This window comes from Neodiprion pinetum, chromosome 5, assembly GCF_021155775.2.
Source record: "Neodiprion pinetum isolate iyNeoPine1 chromosome 5, iyNeoPine1.2, whole genome shotgun sequence".
NCBI lineage: Eukaryota > Metazoa > Arthropoda > Insecta > Hymenoptera > Diprionidae > Neodiprion > Neodiprion pinetum.
This window is the reverse complement of record NC_060236.1, coordinates 1,594,940-1,621,897: the sequence shown is the minus strand read 5'-3', so window position 1 is coordinate 1,621,897 and position 26,958 is coordinate 1,594,940. Positions and strand designations below refer to the sequence as shown.

General features: G+C 45.6%; 1 protein-coding gene and 1 long non-coding RNA gene across 2 annotated transcripts in view; one reads left to right on the top strand and one right to left on the bottom strand.

Annotated features, from left to right (window-relative positions):
- LOC124219881 (mucin-19) overlaps window positions 1-26,958 on the bottom strand; it is a 267,722-nt gene that overhangs the window by 23,718 nt on the left and 217,046 nt on the right. Inside the window, exons 6-7 of the mRNA XM_069136456.1 lie at window positions 19,112-19,206; window positions 1,021-2,774 (exon numbers count right to left, since the gene is read on the bottom strand). Coding sequence (XP_068992557.1) covers window positions 1,021-2,774; window positions 19,112-19,206 — 1,849 coding nt within the window. The remainder of the gene's footprint in view (window positions 1-1,020; window positions 2,775-19,111; window positions 19,207-26,958) is intronic.
- Window positions 1-26,958, top strand: part of LOC124219901 (uncharacterized) — a 119,883-nt gene that overhangs the window by 31,766 nt on the left and 61,159 nt on the right. Inside the window, exon 2 of the long non-coding RNA XR_006883485.2 lies at window positions 26,339-26,562. This is a non-coding gene — a long non-coding RNA (uncharacterized lncRNA). The remainder of the gene's footprint in view (window positions 1-26,338; window positions 26,563-26,958) is intronic.

Sequence of the window (26,958 nt, the reverse complement as noted above, 5' to 3'; positions counted from 1 at the left end):
GGTCAGAATTTCACTACGACCATTGGTAACGAATTGCGAATTTATTACACCGGCTGGCACGATAGCGTGACTGTATTAGAAGAGAGAGAGAGAGAGAGAGATAGAGTGTGAAAGAAAGAGAATGAAGGTAAAAAATATGAGGGGTTGTTAGATATCAAGTTGTAATATTTGTAACTGAGGGTGATTTTAGAGACGTAAAATTCATCGTGTAATACCGAGTAATAACAGAGACAGGTTGGTGGTAATAAGGCAGCTTTCGGCCCACCACAGACTACAGGGGTGACGGTAGAGATTCTAGTCACGTTCTGAACCGTTGACAGCTGTGGTTTATACGTGTAACGCGCATCAACCCAAAATTTCTCCCGACAACCAGCTCATCCGTTCCGTCATCCCGTTAAGACCGCGAAATTTACTCGAATTCTACTTGTCATACCGAACCCCTCAATATCGTATATAAAAAACTAGGGAGAAAGCGTCGGCGGTTTCTTCGATTATGAAATTTCACTATTGTAATCTTGAGATATGGAAAAATTTTTTCAGCTCTCGCCACAGGATGGGTACTGTTGAAAAGAATATAATCCAGCCGCGTGATGAGTATAACAAGTTTCGCAAAGGCATTCGATACTAGGATGTGGGATGAGCGGGAAAAATGACGAGCGAACGGTGCAGCGGCTCATGGTGGATAAAATAATTCTGGTTCGAGACCTTGATTTCACCATTTGAGTCATCGCCCCTCGGTTCGTAATTATTGATTTTCCCGCGCTGCCCTAACTCCCCTAACTTTATAGAGAGACTGAGACAGACAGACCATAGAGAGAAAGAGGGAGAGCCGAAAATGCCTTTTGTACTTTCACAAGCCGTAACGCACGATTTGCAACCCCACCGTTTTCAACTCGCGGTCGCTGGTGAACTTTCTACTAACTAACTCAGAGTTCTCGAAATAACAGTTTGTTCGATCGTCACACTTCGCTCTCACCACTCTCGGATCATGTAACCTTGAAAAACATGCGTAAAACTCACCTCTGTTCAGGCTCGAGGGTGACATCGACATACCAGGCCTGATGCCGTCGAAGGTCGCGGGTCGTTCGGCCAACTTCATCACAGAGTTGTCCGGCTGTCCACTTCCGGTGGTGGTCGAGACGTCGCCAACGGCAGGACTTGCGCTGCTACTGCTGCTGCTGACAGCGGCGACACTGACGACACCTTCTCTCGCGATGTCCTGAATCGCACTCGCAGCCCTCGAGCCAACGCCTGCCGGCTGAAGAATGGTGTATTGTTTTGAATTCGGGTCTGGGCTGGGTGCCGCAGTTATTCCGGGAGGTTTGGCGGTCGTGGGAGGCATCTGGGGTTCTCGGGGTGGCTGGACGTCGTCCTTGGGTGACTTTAACTGCAGAAGAGATACCGTCGAGCCGTGCTTCTCCTCGCCGGGTGTCGACATCCCGGCCAGCGGCTGCGGGACCGGCATCACTGGTACCGGTCCGGCCGGTGGATAGCCGACGAAGGTCGCGGCCGCTGGGTACGGACCGATGGGTGGAATGGAGGTCACGGGGGCCACGGTGCTCGACGATCCGCCGCGGCTGACGGCCGCCACCTTCGAGTGCTCCGTGTTCGGGGGCCGGAAGGCGGAGGCGGTGGAGAACGGGGACGTCGTCGACGCGGCACCGCCGCTCGAGGAGATCTTAGCCTCGTTGTAAGAACGCTGGTGGAAGCCACTCGAGTAGAGCTGTTGCCTGGCCGTGTTTTGCTGCGGCGATGCGTTGCTCTTCGGAGGTCGTTCCTTGTCCTTACCGTCGGTCTTATCCCGCTCACCGTCCTCCTTATCCGCGGCCGGATCCGACATGTCGATCTCCAACTCGTTCGAGGAGTCGTCCACGAGCTCGTTGAAATCCGGAGGATCGTAACGCGAGTACTTTTCCGCCGGTTGATGACCACTGCTGTTTCTGTCCTTGCCAATTGGACGTCCACCACCACCGGAACCACTCCCACCCCCGGATGACCTCTTCACCTCGTTGTGAACCTGACCAACGCCGGGACCAACCTGAGACTGAACAGTGCCATATTCGTTTTCGATTTTCAACATCGTCTCAAGATCTTTTCTACTTTTATTCTGGTGCAGTACCTGCTGCTGTTGTTGTTGTTGTTGTTGATGGTGCTGATGCTTGCTTCCCGTCTGCAGTGAGCGTCTCTCCTGCTGACCTCGCAACGTGATCACATCCTTCAAGGAGCAGCCGGCCTCGTTGCTTGCGTTTGAACACGTCGATAGTGACGACGGTGACATTTTTGGGTTCTCTTTCTTCTCTTCGAACAGATTTTCAAAGCTCGATTCGTACTTGTCTTCGTCGGAGTTGCCGCGCTGGTAAAACGAACCGCGTGGACCAGGCCAGCTTCCCGACAAACTCTTCAGGGCCGCTTCTGTTTCCCGAATCAGCGTCTCGTCGTCCTCGGGTTCTTCTGAATTTTTTATCGTCTTCCTCGCCGGGCTTCCCGAGTTGCTCGTCGTGAAAACTCGCTTCTTTTGCGGAAGCGGAATCACCTTCGAGGCATCCATCTCTATCTGCTTCCGAACCTCTTCGTCTCGTAGGCTTTTTCTACGACGTTTAGCCGCCGTGTCGGCGGCCTCCATCAGGTCCTGGGAGACGCTCTGCTGAGCGATCACCTTCTTGTTGTTTAGAGGCTGCTGCTTTGGCTTTGGAGTTGCGGTCTCGGCTTCCAGCTTCCGTTTCTTAAGGTGCGCCATTGCATTCTGTCCACCCGGCACACTGGTCAGTTCCACCCTGGAACACAAACATTCCAGAGTAAACTATGCATGTCGCGTACTAACATCGGTGTTTTCCGCTTTTCCCTGTTTGTTTTCATTCAATCGTTTATTTATTCGAACAAATTTTTAACCACCGCGGACATGACGTAGATTATACGCTGGCGGTTGACCAACAACTCGTCAAGGTAGAAATTGAATTTCTTTCTTCTTTTTATTTTTTTTTTTATGTATATTACAGTCACGTCAAAACAGGAGGATAAAAAAAGCACACAAATGATGATTTTCCAAATTGTCAGTTATTTTCGTTGAAAAAACAAGCGTTCCACGACACACTGGCACAAGCTACGGTCTGATCGTATCGAGTGGCGAATGAATAAACAAGAAGAGATAATAGATAAATAAATAAAAATTGGACAAAATGTTTTGTTTTTCAAACATTGAACAGCAGTAATAATTTTGACTTACTGTAAGCGAGTGTATATTCTCTCGTAAATTGAAATCGTTGTTTGAATTCGTTATTACAATAATATCATCGCATTGTGAAAAGAGAGACGGAGCGATAAAGAGCGGTGCTGGATAAGTTACAGTCAGTTTTCGGAAAAGTTTTCGGACTACAGGGTTATTAGCGAGTTAACTTTTCACGGTACCCGCACAACTTGATGTGAAACTTTGTTGCTTGTTCTTGGACTTGTTTCTTTCTTTTTCTTCTTCTTCTTCTTCTTCTTCTTCTCTTCTTGTTCAAGTTTATATCGTGCTATGAAAAGTTTTGCGATGCAGTTGTCGATGCCGGCGCACGAGTATCAACGAGAATGAGTTTAGGTTTTGCGTATAACTCTACGATCGTACGCGTACGTGTCGCGACCTCGCCGAGGGGTTGTTGAGGATCCCTTCTCGACGGGGAGCTCGCGAGCTACTGTGCTATGTCGAGGGAAAATGAGTCGGGGTGGTTTTGGGGTGGTCGTCGGGGGTGCTCGACGGCTCTCGGGGTACATCGGCGTCTCCGGCTGGTGGGGATCGGCGAAAACGCGCGCACCGAGACTCTGCTTCGCCTTCTGGAAAGTGGGGGCGGGTCTGCGCACTGTCCACCCCCCAGCGGCGTTACGCGGAGCGCAACTCGCGCTCCAACCCAACCCCTTGGCCGAGCTAAAGAAGCGACGAAGGAGAAGACTGGTCTGGGGGGAAGGAATCGTGGGTGGGGGATGACGGGATGCACACTGGCCACCCTTGATAGTGTGCAGGAAAGTTAGCGGGACGCATGCAGTAGCTTCTTCGCCTGCCAATTTGCCGCTCATTTGCGTGATCAGCACTGTTCTTCGTGCGGTATTGTGCGATCAGCTGCACACACGCACGTTTCTGGGGAACGTAACGCGAAAATTTTACCAAATTTTTATCGTCGCCTTCTATCCGGGGGATGAATGACGTTCTATGTTGTTTCACCCGGGGTGTGAGGGGTTCTAACGCTGCAGGAATTGTTTGTGGTTAAATGAAGTAATCACGGGGGCAGCCGCCACGCAATCTAACGATTGGGTTGAATCGGCGTGTAATTTATGGAGGAATTCTTCTATCGACGCCCGAATCACGCGGTGCCGTTGAAGGCGATCGCTCTTGTGTCAAATTAATGACCCGCTACCCTACAATAACTTCCAGCGTCGTCCCCTGCCGACCCCCCGCTGACGTTGGTGTAGCCATCGTACGCAGAATATGGTTCTCGAGAGGTTTTTTTTCCCTTTCTTTTTACTTTCTCCTTATTTTTTTTTTTTTATTCTACCTACCCTTAACCACCCGTCATAGGACCACCGCGTCATTAATTAAAACCTCGTTCGAGCCGCGTTGACGTTCTTCTTAACGTTACCGCGCGGTAAGCTTAAGTATCGGGGAAGGAATTTGCCAAGGTGAAAAAAAGAAACCCGTGATCACAGTTTGAAATTTTATTAAAAAATTTCTTCGCCAATTCACGTTATGCTGATGTATCGTTGCTAGGCGTGACTTGATTGATCGACGGAATTATCCTCCAGAGAATGTATATAAGACGAATGCTTGAATGACCGTGAGGATACCGTGTGAATCGATTGATTCGATGCAGCCTTGATGGAGATTTTAAAACCGCTGATCGTTCGTCCGTGGAACTGAGGAACTTTGGCTGTTGGTTCACTTCTGGCACTCGCTCGAAAGTTTGAGTAGGCGAGGGTGTTCGGGGTCGGGGTCGGGGTCGGGGATGCGGGGTGCAAGCATCGGCCCGCAAAGAAAAGTGATAATGTCTTAAGCCCGCGCCGTGATTTAACTCGTGATTTTGCCGCCCCACGCTTGGCCCTTTGGTTCAAGACTCGAAACTCCAGGGTCCGTGGTCTGAGAAGGTTTAAGGTTTAAGGTTTAAGGTTTAAGGTTTAAGGTCTGAGGAGCGTCTTCCCCCGATCCCTCCAAGCAACACTAAGCCCTCTTATTCGTCGAGTCGAACCTTGGTTTATCTAATTGAACTTGTCAGCTCCTATCTCCGCCAGCAGTACTCCCTGCCTGCCTCGTAGGACACGTGCAGGCAGCATCATGTGTATGGGTACCCATACACGTTCGAAAGGCAACTTTTCCGTTCTTCACATTTTTTTTTCTTCATTTCTTCTATTACTTGTTCGTGTCTAGTTTTTGCCGAGCCTGTAGTGGGATTGGAAATTAATCTGTAATCTGACCAATCGAAGGGCGAAATTACAACTCATGCCGTATATAGACGTTGCTTTGTTTGGATACCGATTACCGCTGCTGATATTGCAGAGTGCATTTAAATTTCAGACCATCAATTAATTAGCAAGTGTTAGTTTCGGTTCGGTGGCTCGGGGTTGGACTCTAGCTGTTATAGTCGCGGGAGTAGATAACGCCTCTGGCACCGGGATTAGGGTATTAGGCGATGTCACGTCACCGAAGGTCCTCTCCTCTTCGAGACTGTGTTCCATAAGATAGCTACGAAGGACTCGGGCCTCAATCCCGACAAGTTCAATTAGATAAACCACCACGAGATCACAGCTCTTAGGCGGTTAGTCGCGCCGTTGAAGCCTCGCCAAAGAGTTTCGGTCTTACAGAATTGACCATCGATATATTTATTGATTCCCGAAAGGATGTAATTTACAAAATTCAAGAGCAAGACTTTGTTTTCGTGCAAGTTAACAACAATTTGGAAGCCGTAATGTCGAGTTGCATATTTGGAACGTTTGATTTCACATCGCATTCGTCAGCTCAGCCCACTTTCAAACAATCAGCGAAGTTGGCAGGTTCACGGACCGGAAGTACCGCTGATATTGACAAAAATTGATATTACCTTTCGCCCGCAGCACTCAGGTGCACTCAACACTTAATAATAGGTACACAACTATAATATCCTGCAGGATATTCTATATGAACAAATGTTGAAACGTTTCAAGCCCTTGAGTGGCATTTGTATTAATGGAATTGTGAGCGGTGTTGAAGAGAGGGGGGGCCATAAATGGTAATTGACGGACAATATATTCGTTAATAATTTAGCCGATATTGGCTAGCGAGTGCTTTGAAAGAGAATTCGGGCTCATTAACCATCACTGGTCATTTACCCTTTTTTCCGGTTGATACCGGCCACACTTTAACTCCAATTTTCATTAATTTTAATCAGCACTCAGAGCAGATCAAGCTACAAGCTAACAAATGCGTTTTGGCTGGATATAACGTGAACGATACGTTGAGGTTTTTGATCGGACTGCCGAAGCAGGAGGAAACTTATCGAGAATCAGCGTCGTTGAAGAATTCACGTACGGAATACGGTGCCTTTTTGCGATGTTTCTGGAGGCAGGGGACGGAAGAAAGAGGGAAAGACAGGGGTTGAAAAGCGGTCGTATGTCTTTTTCTCGCCAGCACCGGGCGCCAACGTTACCAGCAGGAGAGGGATAATTTACGAGACTCTCACACGTGGATAATGGGGACTTAGCTAATGCACCGGAGGTCGACACCACGCGTCCCGGCACACGCGAGAGAGACAATATGCGCCCACATGCTACGTCTGAAATACATGTATATTTTTTTTTCTTGCCTATAGTGTAGTGATATAGCTGCGATTAAAGTCAGTGCATACTGTCTGCACTCCGGTGCGTCGAGTTTCGTCTAATAAATTAGGAAAATTGGCGATTCAGTGGGCGTTTCTAGAGCGTCTAGAAAGGTGCTTAAATAATACGTGATCTCGAGAGGAGAGAACCTTATTTCGGCGAACATGGTCCGGCAATAAGCAGGCCACTTAAGGTCGCCCCCTGAGCGTTAAATATTTAATAGGAATTCGATTGGTCTAAGACGTGGACCAATAAGCGAGGGTCCGGTAACTCGAGCGTCGAGAGGCCGGGGAACGTGCGGAATTCCCTGGAGCCGTTGGACAGAGTGATGGCCAGCCGGGCATGGCCTTTTCGCGGAAGTGGAAGAAGAAGAAGAAGAAGAAGATGAAGAAGAAGAGCCGGCAGCTGTCTCGCCAGCGACACTCTTCTAACCCTCGGCACGGGGCGATTCCGCTTTAAAAACCCCTCGGTCCCTTCGGAAATAATGCCAATCCAAGGGTCGTTAGCTCGTATGACGTTGAGTGATATCCAAGAAGTTTGAGCACCGAAAGCCTCGCGGACCGTGGGTCAAGTGGGTCCTTTCGGATCACCTGCAGATCGCGTCAAGGGAGGTCAAAAATAAGAGGAAATAAGAGCCTGCAGGTCTTTGCTTGGTAAAAAGGTTTTTAATCCCTTATATGTACAGAGATTTTATTCACTAAACCTTCCACCACGTCGAAGTGTCGTAAAGGTCACCAACATCTCAGTCGTCCCGACTCATCTCGCCGCTACTACCTCTAGAGGGGCGAGACGGTGACGCGATCCATCACGATCGTCCCATGTCGTTAATAACTGGCCCATTAATTATACGGAAGGACCCCGTCCCGTCTCAGCCTCGTTTCTCATCGATTTCTACGCAACCATCCGAGTTAATGACGACCCGAAACACGTTCCGCACTCTGCAGACGTAGCTCAAACTACTCGTTCTCCAAACGCTGGACTCGTTCCATTCTACTCTTTGGTCGCTTCTTTCAAGATATTATGAAAAATAATACTACATGCAGTGCTCGATGATTATTCAAAATACCACTCCAATCGTACAAGTTTCTTTTTCTTTCATCACGTATATCAATTCGATCAACCTGTGATGTACGTATACTACCAGTAAACAAATGGCGTTGCTAGTTTCTCCGGAATGATCAGGTTTTTCTTGTGGAAATAGTTAAAACCATTTCCTAATATTCTTCGAGCCTCCAGTGTTTTACCTGGATGGTAAAACCTTGGTGATGGGTTTGACATGCTTTATACTCATCACTTCACTGATCATTGACTATGGTCAACTGACCCATATTTAGTTCACGAAGAACCGAGTGAATTCGAAATTGCAACGTGACACGCCCTTGACGTGAATTTGTAGCATTCTCGATGATCGCACGAAGACGGGGGTTAGTTAGGGAATCGTCGAGATTTCGAGAAGGGTGGAAACGTTGACAATTATTAGCAGTGCTGAACGGCCGCGTACAACGCTATAGCTCTCTTGAGCTGACATGGAATACCTATAACATGTGCGGGCACTTGTCACTATATTATTGATCGGCCGGTCGGGCAAGCAGTCTGAGCAGTCGGGGACTTGCCCCCTACTCCTCCTCCTCCTCCTCCTCCTCCTCCTCCTCCTCCTCCTCCTCCTCCTCCTCCTCCTCATCCTCCTCCTTCGTCTCCCCATAGCCTCTGCCCCTTTCTCCCCGTATGGTGCCCCGGCCACCCCACCTTGGTCTACGTGCGTCTTCATCGTCCCACTCGCCCCATCCCCGGTTTTCCTCCACCTCCGCTTCTACCCCCTCCTCCTCCTCCTCCTCCTCCTCCTCCACCTCGGCTAGCAGAAAACCCCTCAGGGTGCACGATGCAGACCACGGCACACAGCCGCCCCCCTTCAGCCCGTCACCCTGGGCCACCCTTTCGCTCCGTCCTGCACGATTCTACGTATGTACTATGAGTATAGGGTGGAACGGGTTTCGCCCAGTCTTTCCAGAGCGCCAGCTTTCTCTCTGTTATACTCGAATCCAGGCTGTACTTACGGCGAGAGGCAGTCCTTTTGATAACATGACTTCTTTTCCAGGGGCACAGAAAGGGGGGAGGAGATAGGACGGTGACCTTGGACAGTGGAACGGTTTTCAAAGTGCGTTGGTCGGATTTCGAAATGGATTGTTTTATTTCCGGAATTAGAAACGCGAGAGAGAGAGAGAGAGAGAGAGAGAGAGAGAGAAAAGACACAGCGTTTCGTGCTGATCTGAACTTGCTCTCGTTCGAAGTATGGGTATGTGCTTTCATTCCGCACGTTACCGAGTTGCTTTTCGTATACCTAAACTATAAATCAGTTTAAATTTGTTAGCACACGGTACACAGATGGTTTTGTTATATGAAAATATATACGCTTCTTCTCCCCCCCTCCCCCCTCCTGCTTTCGGGATGGGGGCGTAAGTATCCCCCCCGGTAAAACACATCCCGCGCGCTCGCCTTAACGCCGAGTGAAGAGAGACAAAGAGAGGGGAAGAGGGAGAGACGATTCTGGCACTCACCCCTCACCCCTAACCACCCTCACCCCTGCAGCCCAAAGCCTTCGGGCGTCATGCTGTTCTGCGCTCTCTTTAATTACGCGCGACCAAGGACGCATGACGTATTGCCGCAAAAGGACGAGGATACTTAATGCTTTCGGTGAATTTCGAAGCGATAGCTTCTTGATGTTGTAACGCGATATCGTTTCAAAGAAACAGCGAGTCATTATTATACGTATCGCAACGATAGTCGCGGATACTTCGGCTGATCTCGATCTCAAAGCCTTGTCTTCCTTCAACCGACGAGACTTTATCTATCATCCAGGCTGGCTCTCGGGCTCGCGTGGAAAACAATCCACAGACTGATTTAGTTACTCCCTCGTCAGGACCTCGAGGGGCGCGTAGAACGCGAAGGATTCGCGAATGGATACGAGAAGGTGAAGGAGGGGTGTTGAGGGGGGGGGGGGGGGGGGGTGGGCGGCGAGAAGACCAAGGCGACAAAGTTCTTACCCCGGAACGACATACTAAATTCTGAAATGAACCCCGGATAAAGTGTTCTTTGCTTTTGCCCAGCAATAATATCACCCTGGGTTGGGTAATATAAGGTACAGGCAGCTAGTTAGTTTACTCAAAATTACTTTTTAGGCAACAACGAAACATTATTTCTCATGCCTGGCTTTTGGATTATAGAACGTAATTTCGCGTAAAGCGTGCAGGGATTTTTGGTTTAAAAATCTCTGGCCTTTGCTACAATAGAACCGATTTCCCGATGTCGGTATACCTTTGACTGATCTATTGATATTTTTTTTTCTCTCTTACCTTTCATTCATTGTACCAGTCTTTGTTTTCACTGTGTTGACAGTGATTTGGGGTTATAAAACTGCTTCGACGAGCAACGAGCCTGCCTCGAAGAAGAGAAAGAAAGGGGGCGCGTAAAACAGAGAAAAGGAATGTCGTTTCTCTTCACGCGCTCTCTAGTATAGCCACATCTCATACCCCATGTCGTGGCGACCCTTCGTCGTCTGGAGGAGGAAAAAAAAACCGAGGAAATAAAATAATAAAAAAAAAAGGGAAAGGTGCGTTATGATATATTTGTAATCATGTTACTGAGAACGTGCCACTCCGTTACAACTGTTTCGGTATAACAAACTGCCGCTGGTGAGAAGGGCCCTTTCTCCTGCTAGAAAGAGGGGGAGAGAGAGAGAGAGAGAGAGCGCGAGGGAGGGAGGGGAGCGAGTCTTTCGATCGCTGAAGTACGCGTGAAACATTCGATGTTTGAAAATCGAAAGTTTACGCTATTTGAATTCTTTCATCTGACAGGTTAACAAGTGAGTACCTATTGAGATAGATAAATTTCGATTCTATGTATCAAATAATAATTAAAACCTTTATTTATTACTTGTAGAGTTTGTTTTTATATTTTTTACATTGATAAATAAGTTTGAAGTTTTTGGTCGATTGCTACTATGGGGGCATATTCGGAAGAAAAAGGAAAACGTTTTCACCAAGACGTGATGGATTTTATCGTTATTAAAGTTATCAGGGGCAATTTAACGAGAGTACGGTGAGAGATTACGTTTCGGGTTTGATACGAGAAAGTCCTTACGAAAATAAAAGAAGTAGGAAAAATATTCATTTTTAAACTTTGTTTATCAATTCTTTTACAGTTATAGTTTATTATTGATTATTATTCTTGAATAACAGTGATTTAAATGAAAAACTGAAGTCTGTTTAGTTGTTACTTACATTAAATGTTTGAGAAAATAGGTAATCTTACTTAAAATCCGAAACATCGTTCTGGTTTCTACAAACACAAACTTTATACGATGAAGCTATTTTTCAATTTGTTATATACGCAGTAAGTAATAAAAATTTCACGTCTAGAATCCATACTCAAAATTCGTGTTGACCAGTGTTTTCACTCGGAGCATTAATTTTGTATCGGTATTTAACATAGCCTAGGATATATTCCCGACCGGAGTGAAAGATTCACGGTGGATTCTGGCGAACTAGAAGATTCCGGGTTGGGGGGTTGGGGGGTGCGAAGGGCCCGCGGTGATACCCCGCCGGAGAGAGAAGCCACCGCAACATCGGTTCATCTCCGCATCGCGGATTCCGGAGTATCCCGCACGTCGCCCCGCCTTGTCCCCCGTCGAAAATTCACATTCCCGCATTACTGTCACGCGAGTAATTACGCATATCTTGGGTGGCAGTTCGCTGGTGTCGTCGTCGAGGAGTAAGAGAGGAGGAACGAGAGCGAAAGCTGAGGTTGGTTGGTTCGGCTGGTTTCCTCAGGCCCTTGGTGTGTACGTATAAGCGACGTTCGCTCGCTCGCTCGTTCGTTCGTTCGTTCGTTCGTATGGCAAATCGCTTCCACGAGAAGGACCGGGGCTAATAAAAGCCCACAATTACCTTGCGACTTGCCTTACGTTACGTTACGGCTGCTGCGCTCCCTGGCAGCTCAGAGGGAGGGGGGGACCATTTATCTTGATGGCGTCTCATGCCCGATATAATTCACCTCGGCAACAACACATTGTTGCGTAATGAGGTGTAAAACATTCCGAGATATCTGACTACCGCGGTAGGTAGGTAGGTACCTACCGAACCTTCAGACCCTGCCTGACTATCCGACCCTTCCTCCTACTCACAGAATCTCCTTCAACGAATTCCAGACCAAGAATTATAAGAGTCGAGAAAGGATGATCGTCCGTTCACCCATTGGTACCTTGAAATATCCCGAAATCCACCCGAAGTTTGTCGAAACTCGGATTATCTAACTGATTAACGATCTTTCCTCGAGGAATTCGTCTAGGCTGCATGGAAGGAGACCGGAAACGGTTTTATCGAAAATTGGGAAACAATGTCATCCCGTTTTTCGGTCGATCCAGATTAACCCTAATTGGTCACACTTCGATAGAATCGCATAACGGTTATACAGAGTGAAATTCACCTCAGCTATAGAAAAGTGATATCCTGTTTAAAAAATGAGTTCTGAGAATCTAGAAAAAAAAATGATCTAGGTATCGTTTAAGGATCGCAGGAAAAAGCTCTCTCTGAGTTTTCCTGAGCAATCTCTTCAACGAATCATTTTATCACATATTGTGAAGAATTTTTAATTCTGATCAATCGACTAATAGAGGATCGCACTGTGGTTGTATTCCTCTCTCAATCTCTCTGTCTCTCCTTCCATGGACGAATTGGCTATTCAGGGGAGAAGAATTTCGGCGACAAAATCTTGGTTATATTAAACCATTAATCGACCTTCCCGCATATATTAACCCCTTTTATCCCCGTACGTATGGAAGATAATATTTTGGGTATGTCTGCGAGGGTATAGGAAGAGATGGGGAGACAGCTGGGGAACACCGAGTCTGGAACGGGATCTCACGCCGCAACAATGCGGCATAAAGTAATTAACCTTGCAAGTATTTGAAATATGCCAAGAAACACGCTGACCATATTAATCTTGTCGGACGGGACAGGCATGCCGTTGTAGGTCCAGCTATGCTGCTGAGCCGACCCCCGTTATTCCAGATTTTCAAAGAGACCTTCCGAATTCGCACGGGCAACGTTTTATCGTCTCTTCGACGATTTGTTTCGCGAAATTAGTTGGAACGGGAAATCGGACGATGAGACGGGGCCTGAAATTTCGCTTTTTCGCACCTCTTCCCATTTCGTTCGGTGATTTGTTTACCCGTGTATACAAGAATTTTTCGCGTATTGGGCACACAACGCGGCAACCCCGCGTATAGAATTGAAAAGCAATCGAACAAATAAAACGTCAATATACAACGGGAAGAAAATGCAGCCGATGTCGAGCTACTTTTATATTCACCCCTAATCAAGTCGATCGGGTGTATTGATATGGAGTGGAGGAAAAAATAGGGGATGACTTCTACCCTCATAACTATCCATCGTTTGTTCAATACTTTCATTTCCTGCGTGCGTGCGTGCCTGCGTGCATGAGTGCACGGGAAATAGCTGCACGAGGTGAGTGTTTCCACACTTAGGTTAGAACTCATGATTTGGAAAATTGTCGATATTGTAATTTTGTCCATTTCCGTGTAAACGATTCGTCAACGTTTGCATTGGGGACATTTACAGGAATTTAAGTTAATTTTTTTCTCACGCGGTAAAAGTTGAACGAATTTTTAGGGGTTTTAGGTATGCATTTTTCACATTTTTTTTGGAGTATATTTGCCTCGTTAGATCGTGATTTAAATGTATCCGAGTGATGCACAGAGTGCAATTTTAACAGAGTTTAAAAAGGTGAAAATTTATTGCGCGTAAGTTTTCTCACTTAATATTTGTAGCACAGTATACAGATCTTTCTGGCTGAATCTATTTGCAAATTCCCACAAACTGTCATGATATTTTTTTCAATAGCTTCAGTTTGAAAGAAAATATATCATTTTTTAAACGTAAACTTTACGGTGTCTCAAAAAATTGAAAATCGATTTTTTTGCTATAAATGCTCCCTTAAACTCCCTTCGTTGTAGGTACAGTATATGACAGATTCAGTTTCACGGTTTGAGGATTTATTGTTTTTCGATTTATCAATCGCCGCAACCGATGCAGATGCATTTAGGACCCCGGTAGTAAAGATTTCTAAAAAATCTCGAGGAGTATTTTTTCCATAGAGCTTGTGTTGGTAATAATTTATCAGGAAAGTAATATTTTTCGGAGGGACTTTTGGTACCTACATCGTAGGGTTCTATAACAGCTCGGGGCATATGTGAATGGGTATATCCCACCACCGGCTGTAACGGGGTTCATGTATTTATTCATCGCCTGGGTATCCCTTTCCAGACATTTTCCACTTCCACTCCCGAATATCGTGGTCGGAAAAACTTGAATCATAATACTCTCGATGAAAGACTACTAACACGTCTCGAAGTCGTTGGGAGCTATTCTATAAAAGTTAAAATAAACTGCAATTATTTCTCATGATTGAAAATAACAGAATGGATTATTGAGTGCTGGCGAAAGCAGCGGGCTTTTCCGATTTCGAATTGAAGCGCTCAGCTCTCGTCCCTCCATTCCCTTCTCTCATCCCTTTTTCTCTCTCTCTCTCTCTCGCTCTCTCTGTTTCTCTTTACCTCTCTATCCTTCTCCTCCATCCCTAGTTCTCTATTATTCCGCAGCCATATTTACTCATCGGATTCAATTTCGATTCACTTACGCGATGATTTACGGGACGAAGAAGGCGTTGTTGTACCTGGTTTTCCCAGTGATTGAAATTTATTGGAGACGGTCGCTTCGGTCCTAAAAGGAAACCTGCAGCTCGCCCTCTCGCACGAGATATGACGCCGTACCATCTCACTCTCTCGATATCGTGTCTCACCTTTGAAAATTCGTGTACCTATGCATATGCGTTACATTATTCAAAATGTATCGTTAGCCTGTATTAAGATGAGTGTAGGTATGTAAAATTTGGATTTATCCTCTTCGCGTATATAACTTGAATATAAGACGAACCTGTTTTATTTATTTATTTTTTTTTTGCATTTTCCTCAGACTCATCGGAGCCGAATTAAAGCTGTTACGGTATCTCACAGAGTTCGCGTAAATCATAATACGGACTACAATGCATGGTACATTAGCTGACCCCCATAAGGAAAAAAGCATCAATTTTCAACGAACGGCGAACGGAACATATTACGACCCTCGGCTTTATTGGCTGGTATTGAATTTTTATCCTTTTTCTGTGCAAATACGAATCGCGTAGAGAGGCGAGTTTGAAAATGTGCAAGCCCCGTGAATACGGGGAAAAGGATACGGACGAAGAGCTCGAGTATTTCTTACGGCAGTTGAAACGCAGTTTGGAAAATAACGAAAAATCGAGGAATGATAGCCCGGGGGGATCGGGGGATGGGGGTGAAGAAAAGTAGACGAAATTAAACCGTTATACAGGGTGAAAAGTAGGTAAGTCTGATTCGTGAGTCTCGCGTTGGAAAATTTAAAGCAGCTTAGCCCACCTGTTATTTATCGTTATATCTTTGTCGGTTTATTCCGTCGTATATTTCCTCGGGAAAAGCCTCTGAAACGCGTGTTTCTCTATTCAGGGTGAGGCTATATAGCCGTCACAATTCAGAGACGGGGAGCTCGCGCTAACGTTGCGACGACACGTTGCAACATCACCATAACATAAAGGCAGCGCTCGCACTTTTACCAGTAACCCCCTGACTTTCAGCCACCTTATCCTTTACCTTCCAACGATGCGATATTCTCATGGAAAAATCAAGAGGTTCGGCGCTACTCGTATCTTAGTCAGGCGGAAGCCCAAGGCTATCGCAGTGTATATATGTTGTTTGTTTTTATTCTCAGGCTTTTTTTTTGTGCAGGAATTATACACGCAATAACCATTCCGCGGATTCTAAAAGCCAGGAATTAATCTGCCGTGGTAGAAAGTTTCCGAGGTAATCGAATATATAACGGCGCGGGCGATTTGGTTTGCAATTTATTATAACACCCGGGAGGCTTTTGGAAAATGAGGCACCTATACACGGGGTGAAAAACAGCAACGTGACGGCGACGACGGTGGCGGACCCACTCGGGAGTGTAAGCGTCGAGACGCGCCTCGACGCCCGTCGTCATGAAATTCCAATTTCGTGAAAATGGTAATTAATGCATTCATATTTTCGGTAGCTGAATCGAGGCCCCTGCATGCCGAGAAGCTGCGTTACGCTCACTTCGAACCCTCGAAAAAGACCCGGGCGAGTACCTATCGTTAATTATTCGAAATTTTCACGAATAAGGACGATGAGCGGCTGTTTCGAAAGTTAAGAAACTGCTGCGCTTTACCGACTCGAAGACGTCGTACATCGAGGGGTGGGGGGAGATTTTGGATAACTTTTCGACCAGCGATCTTCCGGCCTTTGAATTTTTATTCAACTCCGTCCGAACCGAAACTCCACCTCCCCATTATTCAACGGACATAAAGCAGCTCTCGCGAACCGCAACGAGATAACTCACGTCAATGATACTCATTTGGCAAAACAAAGCCCATGAAATATTCATACGTTGAACAAGGTACGTCAGTGTCTGTGTGTCCTCCTGTTTCGCCCTCTTTTACCCGTCGCGGTGGTGGTTATTGGACTCACGGGCCACGGAGATGGTCCTCGTGGTCCTCGTGGTCCTCGCGGTGCCGGTAGTCGGGGGATGGAATGGAATGGGATGGGATGGAATGGGTTGGGGGATGTTTTCAAGCGCCGAGGGACGCATGTGTGAATTCGCCCGCAATCTTACGCTAAGTGGAAAACCTGTCCAGCCTTTCACAGCGGCAGCTCTCACCGTCGTCGGTTCGGAATTCAAACGGCATAATTTTTATATCCTTTAGGTAACACCGCCACATGTGACCACTCTGATTTCTCTAATGACGGATTGAAAAAGAACTGCGACCTGTTTAAAAGACGTTTGTGATATCGCCTCGTCATTTTGTTACAAGCACAACTTGACTCACTCTCTTGCGGTGTAAGAATATCGCGGCAACCGATAGAGTCACACTTTACAGCCGACTGCTGACTCTCCATAAAGCACAGGGATTTCTATACGCCCTGACTTCTATCGTCGTAAATCAAACGTGAGCATATATCAGCCTCCGGGCGATATATCAGCGGCGTACCGCTCGTCTCCTTAACCCTCTAACCCCCATGCACCCTCTATCCTCTACCTATAGATGACACGCTCAGCCGATAGCCGATTCTGCTTCGCAGATCCTCCTCCTCCTCATCCTCCTCTTCGACAGTTCAAATTGCTTCCCACGATCCACACCAAACTATGTGTTTGAATTTGTTCGGGATTTGGAAGTAGAAGTGTAGCTAGGTATAAGGTAAGTGTACCAGTTATCGACATGTTTAGATTCAATCTTCGACCCCTAGAGGGTTAGAAACTAGAAATTTATTTTTTGGTCATTTTAGAACCAAGGATCAAACGGATACAACCAAGAAAGGTCAATAATTGGGACAGGGTCGATAACTGGTACTCTTACCTTTGGTGGAAATTGCAAAAAGAATTCGCCAACTCTCGTACTCGTGATTATTCAATGTGGTCAAAAAGTACATGCATTATCGATTACTTTCAAAGTTTGGCGGTCCGTGAAATGTCACGAAACCCTACGAGGTCCGGTGACATCTTTCCAGTCCCAGATGATCAAGCACTAGATGTGCGAAAGCGGATTCACGGCATATCCAAACATCGATATCGATCTGTGGTAACGTGAAACACGCCAGCCGATCAGTTGTTAGGTGTTTATTTCATATTTCTCGACAGGATTTCGGAGCGAGTCGCCGTTGACGTAGATGCTTTATTAGTAAGCCCGACGTGCGGTCGCGTATGTATGCGGGGGATGCAATTGGGAAAGGACTTGGGGGACCCATGTCAACGGAACAACGCGTCCTGAACCATTCACTGGGGAAGAGATTGTGTAACCACTAGTTGTTAGACGTAGCGGTGGCTTTTCGTAGCAGATATGCCGCGGTCCGTAGCAGCGGGGAACTGAAGTTTTAATTTCCACAACTGGTCACAGTCCAAGCTTCGAAGTCCTCGATTCGCCTCCGGTTCTTTCCGCCATGCAGACGGATAAGAACACTTGCGAAACGAACCGCCATGATCTTGGCGGGGAATCGATACTCCGGCACTTTGCATTTGCCTGGTAAATCCTAGTCCATTGATCCATCCATCCATTCATCCGTAGCATGGAACTTTTCTATTCGAACTTGTACATCGCGCGATAAAGCGACTGTTTTGAAGAGAGAGGTAAGCGCGAAGAGTATATCATTCGCCGGTGGAACATTTTTTAACCGAATCATTTTGCGGCAAAGTGGTGGCGAGCGAGTGAGTGAGTGATTTGCGATCCGGATTTAGCCTCCACAGGCGGAAAGCCGGTTATCAAAAATCCGGATCTCTCCTTTCCAATCCACCCTTCCGATCGGCCGATCTCAATTACACCGGAATAAAAGTGTCCACCCCGAGTTGAGTTATGCCTTCCAAGCCACATATCCGTGAACCCTGAATCCATCCTCGATTTTTTCGGGGCACACGTGGGAACGACACCAGGATTCGCTATCAACCCGTCGGTTCACCACCGCGTTGCGTATTTCATTCTCTCCTAACCTGTCCGCCAATTTTCAACAACTCTGCAATCATCGAGTCATACCAATATCCGAGATTGTGTGAAATCCTCGCCCGAATCGCGCCTGGATCGTTGCTGCTGGGAATCGTAGAACGGTGATTCCAAAAAGCCACTCAGACAAATTAGTCAAGGCACGGTATGTAAGCTCGGTGGTTGTTTCGCAGTTCTTACCCGTGTTACGGAGGCGCGGGTGCCCCCGTCCTCGTCCTCGTCGTCGTCTGCAATATTTATGCCCGGTTTTTTTTCATCCTCCTTTACCGCCGGAGCAGAATGGAAACAATATGTCACGGCTAGGGGAAAGTTCTTGTAGGCGGTCGGGCTGCGCTTGGCTGGCCTGGGCTGGTTATACCTCACCTTGCGCGTTAATATCATCTGCGATACGACCGACCTACGAGAGAACGAGAGAGAGAGAGGGAGAGAGAGGGAGAGTCGAATTTGCAGCTATGGGGGCAACGGAATGGAGTCATGATTTCAAATGAGAACCATGTTTTGTCCTCTCCTCCGTTTAACGAATCTCTAACACAAATCCTCCGCTATTGCAATCACTCAAAAATGATATGCAAAAAAAAAAAGATGGTGCATCGAATGATGTTAGGCAGAATAATTATATTATATTATTATTCGCACTTACAGCGTCGGTGGTTCCTCGGGACTCGGCGGTAAGATGGATGACGTTGCGGATGTCGGTCGTCTCGTCGTCGCCGGGGATCTGCCCCGGTCGTCCACCTGCGAAACAAAAATGCAAAAAGCCATGTTAAATTACAGGCCTTAGGAAATGACGGCGGGATATGAATTTTAGTATTATTTTTTTCCTTTTCCTCCAATTTATATCAAATAGAACGTAAATTACGTGTACATACGTATGTATTCGTTAATTTATTTTTCACAAATTATTTATATTACCCGAGGTGAATTACGTGAAAAAACCACGAGAGATAAAGAGAGAGAGAGAGAGAGAGAGAGAGAGAAAGAACGGGAAGGGGCAGGATTCGGCGAAGTAGCTCCCCTCCAGTAGAATCCGAACGAAAGGATTAAATACTTATTTTAAAAATGATTTATAATAATCAGAGGTGAATTATTGCCGAAAGTTTTCACTGCCGAGAATTTTACGAATACAGGGGCGGGTTTATGGCGAGACCTCCAAGCCTATACCGAGTACTTATATATAAGTGAAATTATGGAAATAACAGGAAATTCTAAGCAACAATGTACGAATATGAACGTAATATCGTACACGGCGAAAACCACGATAGTCGGAATTACATGTCCACTCGATTTCAAAATTTCTACTCGTGTGCATCGTTCAAGCCTTCGTCATGAGGGAAAATGAGGAAGTCGGTCGAGCACCGCGTTGACATCAATCCCATAACGCTATTCTGCATACTATATGGTTACAGATCTCCCAGCCCAAAGTTTGAAATTACTTGCCGCACTAAAAGTTGGATAACGGACTAAAAATTTAAGTTAATCAAATTTCCCAAACGGCATTTTAAAAAGGACAAATATACCTTCATTTTGCATATTTGAAAAGTTTTGTAAGATTTTTTCTATCCCCAGTATTGCATTTTTAGTAAAAAAAAAAAAAAAAAAAATGTTTTACAAGAAAGGCGTAATTAAATAACTATTGGGTTTCAGAGGAAATGTCAGGAGGGTAAAAAGATGCATAGGTTCACACTGGGGTAGCTATAATTGTTTCAGAATTTTTTTAAACATCATTTTAACAATTTTTCGGTGAGAGAAGACAAAATACCAAGATAACATGTAATACTGAGGCAAAAAAAAAAAAATCGTACCGAACTTTCTGAAAAACTAAAATGTAGGCTTAGATATCCTCTTGAAGTTTACTTTTGGCTACGAAATAGTCGAAAAACAACCATGTTCAAAGTAAGTACCGGCACCAAAAAAAAAAAAAAAAAAATCGTGAAGCATTTTCGAAAAATGAACAAAATGAAGGCATATTTGTCCCTTTCAAAACCCTGCTTGGGAAATTTGATTATCTTTATTTTTCATTCCGTTGTCCAACTTTTATCGCGGCAAATAATTTCGATCGGTGTAGCCAAACTTTTAGCCGACAGTGTACCTACGTGTAAAGCAAAGCGGGCCTAGTACGTCATATAAATTTTATTACCGTTTCATAAATCCGCATGACTCTAACAAAAAACAATTTGTTCCTTGGTCACAGGGGGATGATAAATCGAAGACACACTTGAAGCGTTTTAAACTCACCGAATATCGTTGATTTTCTTTTTCTCCCGTCGCGTCGGCTCAGTGTTCGGTAATCGGAAGCTCGAATTGACCTTTGGCCCGAATCTCACCCCCTCACATTGTTCCAACCCCTACGTCTCGCCCCTGACGGAACGTAAACGTCACCGACTCCATCCAGGGAAGGAGCGCGTGATTTACATTCCTCCGTCTCGACGGTGGAAAAATTCCGTCGCGATAACTCCCTTTGTTCCTTACTCCCTCTGCGGTCGGGCGAGCGCAGGGTGACGGTGTTCCGCAACCGATTCCAGCCGGGGCACGTTTCCTCCCCCTTCGTTTTTCAACCCCCCGCCCCCGAGCACCGCGTCTCCGACTAGTTTTCAGTTTATATTAAATTTTTTTTCTTGATTAAAGGCAACCGACGCCATGCACGATCGCGTTCTCCGCGAATTCTCCACGTGGAGGGTGGAGGTACCTCTACCTTTGTACAATAACCCCTCCACCTACCCCCATACATGTAATAACGGATAAACCTGACCGTATAATACTCGCCGCAGGAAAGAGAATGCAAATTCTTTTGCAAGTTTAGATACCGGTAGAGATTATAACTCAACAGGTTTGCAGAGGCAATTCTATTCCGAATAATTGACGTGATCAAGGAGCGAAAGATTCGGTTTTTTTGGAAAGCTCTGTAGATTGAAATCGGAACTTTAATGATTGTCGATTTTTTACTTTCGTGGGAGTATCGCGATCGATCGCTGCCGATTACGATTCCGCTGATAGATTCTACGAGTAAATCTTTACTTTGATCGATAAAAAAGAAAATCTCCGAACAAATCCGTGTCGTTACACTTCTCGAAGATAAACCGAACGCAGCCCCGTTGACGGATGAAAAAAAGAGGGAGGAGAAAGAAAATTTAACATCCTCAAGGAATTCCTATACATACAGACAGTTTGCGTATCAGCAAAGTTGCTTGATTGCGAGTAGCGTATTCGCTTTGTGAAATGTAATTAAAAGCGTAAATAATCTGAGCTGAATAAACTGGGCAGGGGTTGGTACGGTATGGGTCGGATCAAAGAACGACTCGACGTTGGATGTGCGGAGAAAACGGCGGATAGGTACGTAGGCACGTAAAACTACCCGCACAGGACGAAACACCCCCTCCTACCTTTCCGTATCCTCCGGCAGGACGCGTCTCGACGTTGGCGAACCCTCGATAAATATTTCTGCTAAGTGACCGGGGTCCCGGTCCTGGAGTCCAGGCTCAAAGAGTCGAAAGGTGGAATAAAGTGCCCTTCCTCTCTTTCATTTCGAGGGGCAAAAGGAAGACCGAAAAGGAGATCCTCTCGGTTTGTATTTGATGCAGGGTTTGCTGCTGCTTGCTGCGAGGACGGGTAAACAGACGCGATTTACCCGCGAGTCATGATCGTCGCGAGGTTTGAGGAGGAAAACTGGTGCAGGTTCCCACCATCCCCATCCCCATCCCTCTTGGGAAAATTTGAAAATTTCTTAATCTCGTTTCCATTGCGGGGTGATTTTCCCGCTGCAATTGCGGACGATATTTCTCAACCGATAGCTCGCGGTGCCAATTAAGAGGGACGACGCTTGTGGGTATCCGAGTAGAACTAAAGGGCGGCGGGTGCCGATGATGTATGTGGTGGAAAATACTGGGGGCAATCTGTCACGCCATCGACGCCTTCCAGTCGTCCTAACCCTCCACCCTTATGCCCTCGAGATCACAGCTAAGAAATCTCGACGGCGAGAAACCCGAATTAGTGAAACGTACACTGTAAAAAGAGAAGAAAAAAAAAAAAAAAAACACAATTTCGGTGTAAACTACATCTATGTAGAATATTTGACATCAATCTAACACTATCCGGATAAGTTCAAGTTCTGAATTGACCGCGAAAATTGTTCTATAGTAGTTCACACCGGCGGCCACGTTTGGTCAATTGCAACACCCTCAATTATATACAGTTTTATATCACGAATCACGTGCGGAAGGATTTAGATCGAGAAAATAAAATCTGATCGCTGATCCGAATAGTTTTTTTTTTTTTTTTTTTTTTTGAACAACGTTTTTTTTTCCTTTCTAACGTATTTTTGTGGGCAGACTGTGGAAATTGAAACTTATTCAATAATACCTCGGGGTTGTGATTCGCCTTGTCGAGGTATTACGCAAGGGCGCGAGGGAGAGAGAGAGAGAGAGAGAGAGAGAGAGAGAGAGAGAGAGAGAGAGAGAGAGAGAGAGAGAGAGAGAGAGAGAGAGAGAGAGAGAGAACGACTGGGGTGTTATTTCGGTATCGGCGAAAAAACATAATAAAATTTAACGGTCCGTCAGAGCTGCTCGCGTTCAACCACCGACTTTTGCAGGCAAACCCCGCTTTCGCAGCTTCCAGCCAATAAATATCGAGAACAGACGGCAACAAATCTCAAGATAAACACGCGTTTGGGTTGGGATTTTTTTTTTACGCTTGCCTTTCTTTTTCTCTCTTTTTTTTTTATTTTCTTTTTTATTTTTTTTTTTTTGCAGCTTCCACTCATCCTCTCAGCCCTTCGACCCTTAACTCCGCGGAAAAAGGGTTCTACCCGTTACGCGCACATTCCACGCATGAATTATGTCTCGTATGTAGGTATACGTATACACATATGTGTGTACACACGTGAAGGGATCCACCCCCCCCCCCCCCCCCCCTTCAGCCTTCTCAACTTGTGGGCGGTATTTAATTTTATTAAAACTCGACCCCCCACAGAAGCGGAAAAAGCAAAAAGATAGAAAATAAAGTGAAAAAAAAAAAGAAGTAAAACGAATACCAAATACAAAAATTAAATACGAAACACAGAATCCGTCCGGCTTTTTCTACGCAACGCGCCAGTCCCTTTACTTTGTCCCATTTACGGACAAAGGTTGAAGCAATTTGTGGAAATATTTTTACCGGCGACACGAGAATGTTTTTTTTTTTTTAATTTATTTCATTCCGCTTCACTCCCACCCCTTGGATTAGAAAATCGTCGGCAGAAATCGCGGAATGGTTTGCGGTTTGCTGATCGTGAATACCGAACTGGGGAACTTGAATGTTAGAGTGAGAGGTGGTGTGTATCCCAATAACCGTTAGGCGTCTTCATCTTACTCGCACAAACGTCATCTCCGGGATTAAACTCGAGTGGCTGCAATGCCGGCGATAGTAAGAGTATATATAAAGGGCCGTAAGCCGCCTCAGCCTCAGCCTTCCGACCGACATCCCCATTATCTTAACAAATCTAATCTCGCGGTGGGTGTTTATAAATGTCTTGTTTTCCGCGGGAATAGCGAGAGAGTATTTCTCTATTCTCTCGGGCGAGAAATCTTCCACCCCTTCTCACTATCTCTCTCTCTCTCACTCTCTCTCTTTCTCTCTCTTTCTCTCCTTCTCTCTCTTTATTTCACTGCCTCCTCGTAGTCTTCCCACTCTTTCTCTCTCCTCACTATTCTCACCCGCGAATGATCCGCCAGGGGAGAAACACGAACAGCAGGCGAACCGCTGTTCAGGTACCAAAACGAGTGTCAAGGTGCTCTTTATTCTGCTCGGATTAGGTGTCGACCCGAGTCCTCGAATTTACAAACTCTACTCCGATTCTCTTGATTTTTAACCTCCGGAAATTGACATCCACAAAAACTTATCGGTACATCGATGAGACTGGTGATTGATTTTGTGTGCGAACAAAACTCTGGCTCTGCGATGATCGTTCGATTGATTTTAAGTAATGAAGCTCGTCTGATTAGAATTTACTCATTTTTATAGTAAAATCGTTTGATCCCTTTCGGTACAACGTCTCATATATGACACATCTTTTCTTTTGAATCGGTTATTCGAGATTTATGTACAATTTTTGAGATGTCGCTGTAATTTTTATTTTTTTTTTGCTTGATTCGACTTCTAAGATGTAAATGTTGGTGTTTTAAGACGGATTATGATGATTCCGCGAATACAGCGAGCGCTGTAAATAAACAAAGTGTTGAAAATGCCACTTTTTAAAGAATAAATGTGATTGTGGGACGGTTATGGGGGACTAAAAAAATAGAACTCGGTAATCTTTGTTTATCGGGATCGCTAAAAACGAATCCGAAGTGAAAATTTCAAAATTCAAGACGGCGGATCCAATATGACGGACTGAAAATATAAAAATGTGATCCTATTCGCTCTTATTAGATCGACCATTTTGAATTTAAAAAAACGTCTCTAATCCGAGCCCATTTTTTAAATCAGCGACCGTGAGAACCCTTTCATACCCAATTTCAAGGAATTTGTCTGCAACGAAAGATCTACGCTTCACAGGATTAACGTAAATTTGCAATCACCTGATCCGTAGCTTGTTTCCTTTCGATATTCGTGAAAACTCGTTTCAACGTTGCGAATTTAATTTCACTGATCCATGCAGAACCTGAGCAAATGACTTTTCGTCAACGTTTCAGCTTTTTTTGCAGTAAAAGTAGTTTCGTTGCACGGGGAGGGGGTAGCGATCAGTTAAAGTTGATATTAATTTTCTATCACGTTGCGGCTACGCGGCCGGGGGGATTTCAGTTTGGATTTTGGGAATTCGCGAGCCGTAGCAATAAAGCGCTAAAGAGCAAGCCGCAGCCACAACCGGGTCCGACATACCAAGTAGCTCTAGGAGATCGAGGCAGGCTCAACAAGCCTCTGTTATTACAACGAGGGTTGGCGGCGGTGGATGCAGACTGGCAGTCAGTCGCCCAACCCCCGCCGCTAACTAGAGTGGGGTACGAGCCGGGGGTTGACGGGGTTTCGCGGGGGATGGGGTGGGGAGGTGCAATACGAAATCCCTTAAGAGCAATAATAAGAATCCTTTCTCTGTTGCTCCCGGATTCAGAGCGGAGGAGGCCCCTGGCCTCATATACATAAGAGAAGCGGGAACTTAATTTGAGGGCTTGTTGAGGGGGTGAACCTCCGAGGTCTACGAGACGGTTACCGTCGTCTCTCGCTGAGGGCTTGCGGTATAATCTCGAGCTGCGATGTTTCCTTATTTTATATCATTTTTTTTTTTTACTTTCTTTATATTTTTCTTATTATTATTCTTCTTCACCTTATTCTCATTGCGTATATTTTTATACCTGTAGTACGTATACGTATATATGTAAGTACATGTAGGTCTGTACATATGATACAATATACGTGCCACAATGTATATGTACACCACAGTCACTTCTTGTCCAATCGAATCTCACGATAACGCGGTATCGTAGTAAATAGTTGACTAAGTAACAACTTTGCCAATTTGTTTATAATACACGAAATTTCCCTGCATGCGTGTTGTTTTGCAAAGCGTTTTTTATTTCAACCACCAAGAGTAAAATCAGCAGTTTTTACATAAATTTTCAACCCTCATCTTCTTTGTTTTACAGATTTTAAACAAATGTTACACATATTTTTTAACCAACACTCTGAAACAGGTCTTGTTAGACCGAATAAAGTAGTATAAAGAGCTACGGACTCGGTTTCTCTGCGTATTTTCTTTTGCTTCGTCTTTCTTCAAAACCTCTACGATTATGACCAGGGATAATTAATTGGGTTGCCGTGACACCTTCGGCGTTTATAACATCCCAGTGCAAGCCGAATGAGACACGCACCTGTACCATCTCCTTTTGTCTCGTTTCAGGCGTAATTTGCACACAAAGTACCATGGTTCAGGGGGAAATATACGAGGGTGCTGCCTATGTGCTCGCACAGACATTACGTTAACGGCTTACCAGAAATCCCACGTGTGCATCGAATGGCACGAGATGACGAAACCTGAGCCATGAACCACATCGAGGCCTTGTTGTTACATCTACCTACTATTATTATAAGAGGACCGGATTAACCCGAGGGCCGAAAGTCAAGGTAAATATGAAAAATTGTAAGCAAGGAAGGAAGGGATGGATGGCTGTTGGATACCGGGCGGAGGGGGAAAAAATTCCAGCGGAGAGTGACACGGGAGACGAGGGTGTCGGCCCAGGATCCCATTAAATGGTAGTTTATTCGTGGGTCGGCTGGGACAGGTGTTCGCGTCACTCTTACGGCGTATTTAAAACGCATTCAAGGGGCGGCGGGGTGGAGAAGGAGACTTGCTGAACGAAACACGAAAAGAGTGTAAGAAAAGAAAAAAAAAATAGATAAATTTTCCACACGGTGTCTTGTTGACTTTAACTCCGCAGCAGGTTTATTGAAAGTAGGTTGAATACTTTAATATTGTTAGATGTGTATGTGGTGGGGTCGTCCTTAAAAGGTCGTTTTTGA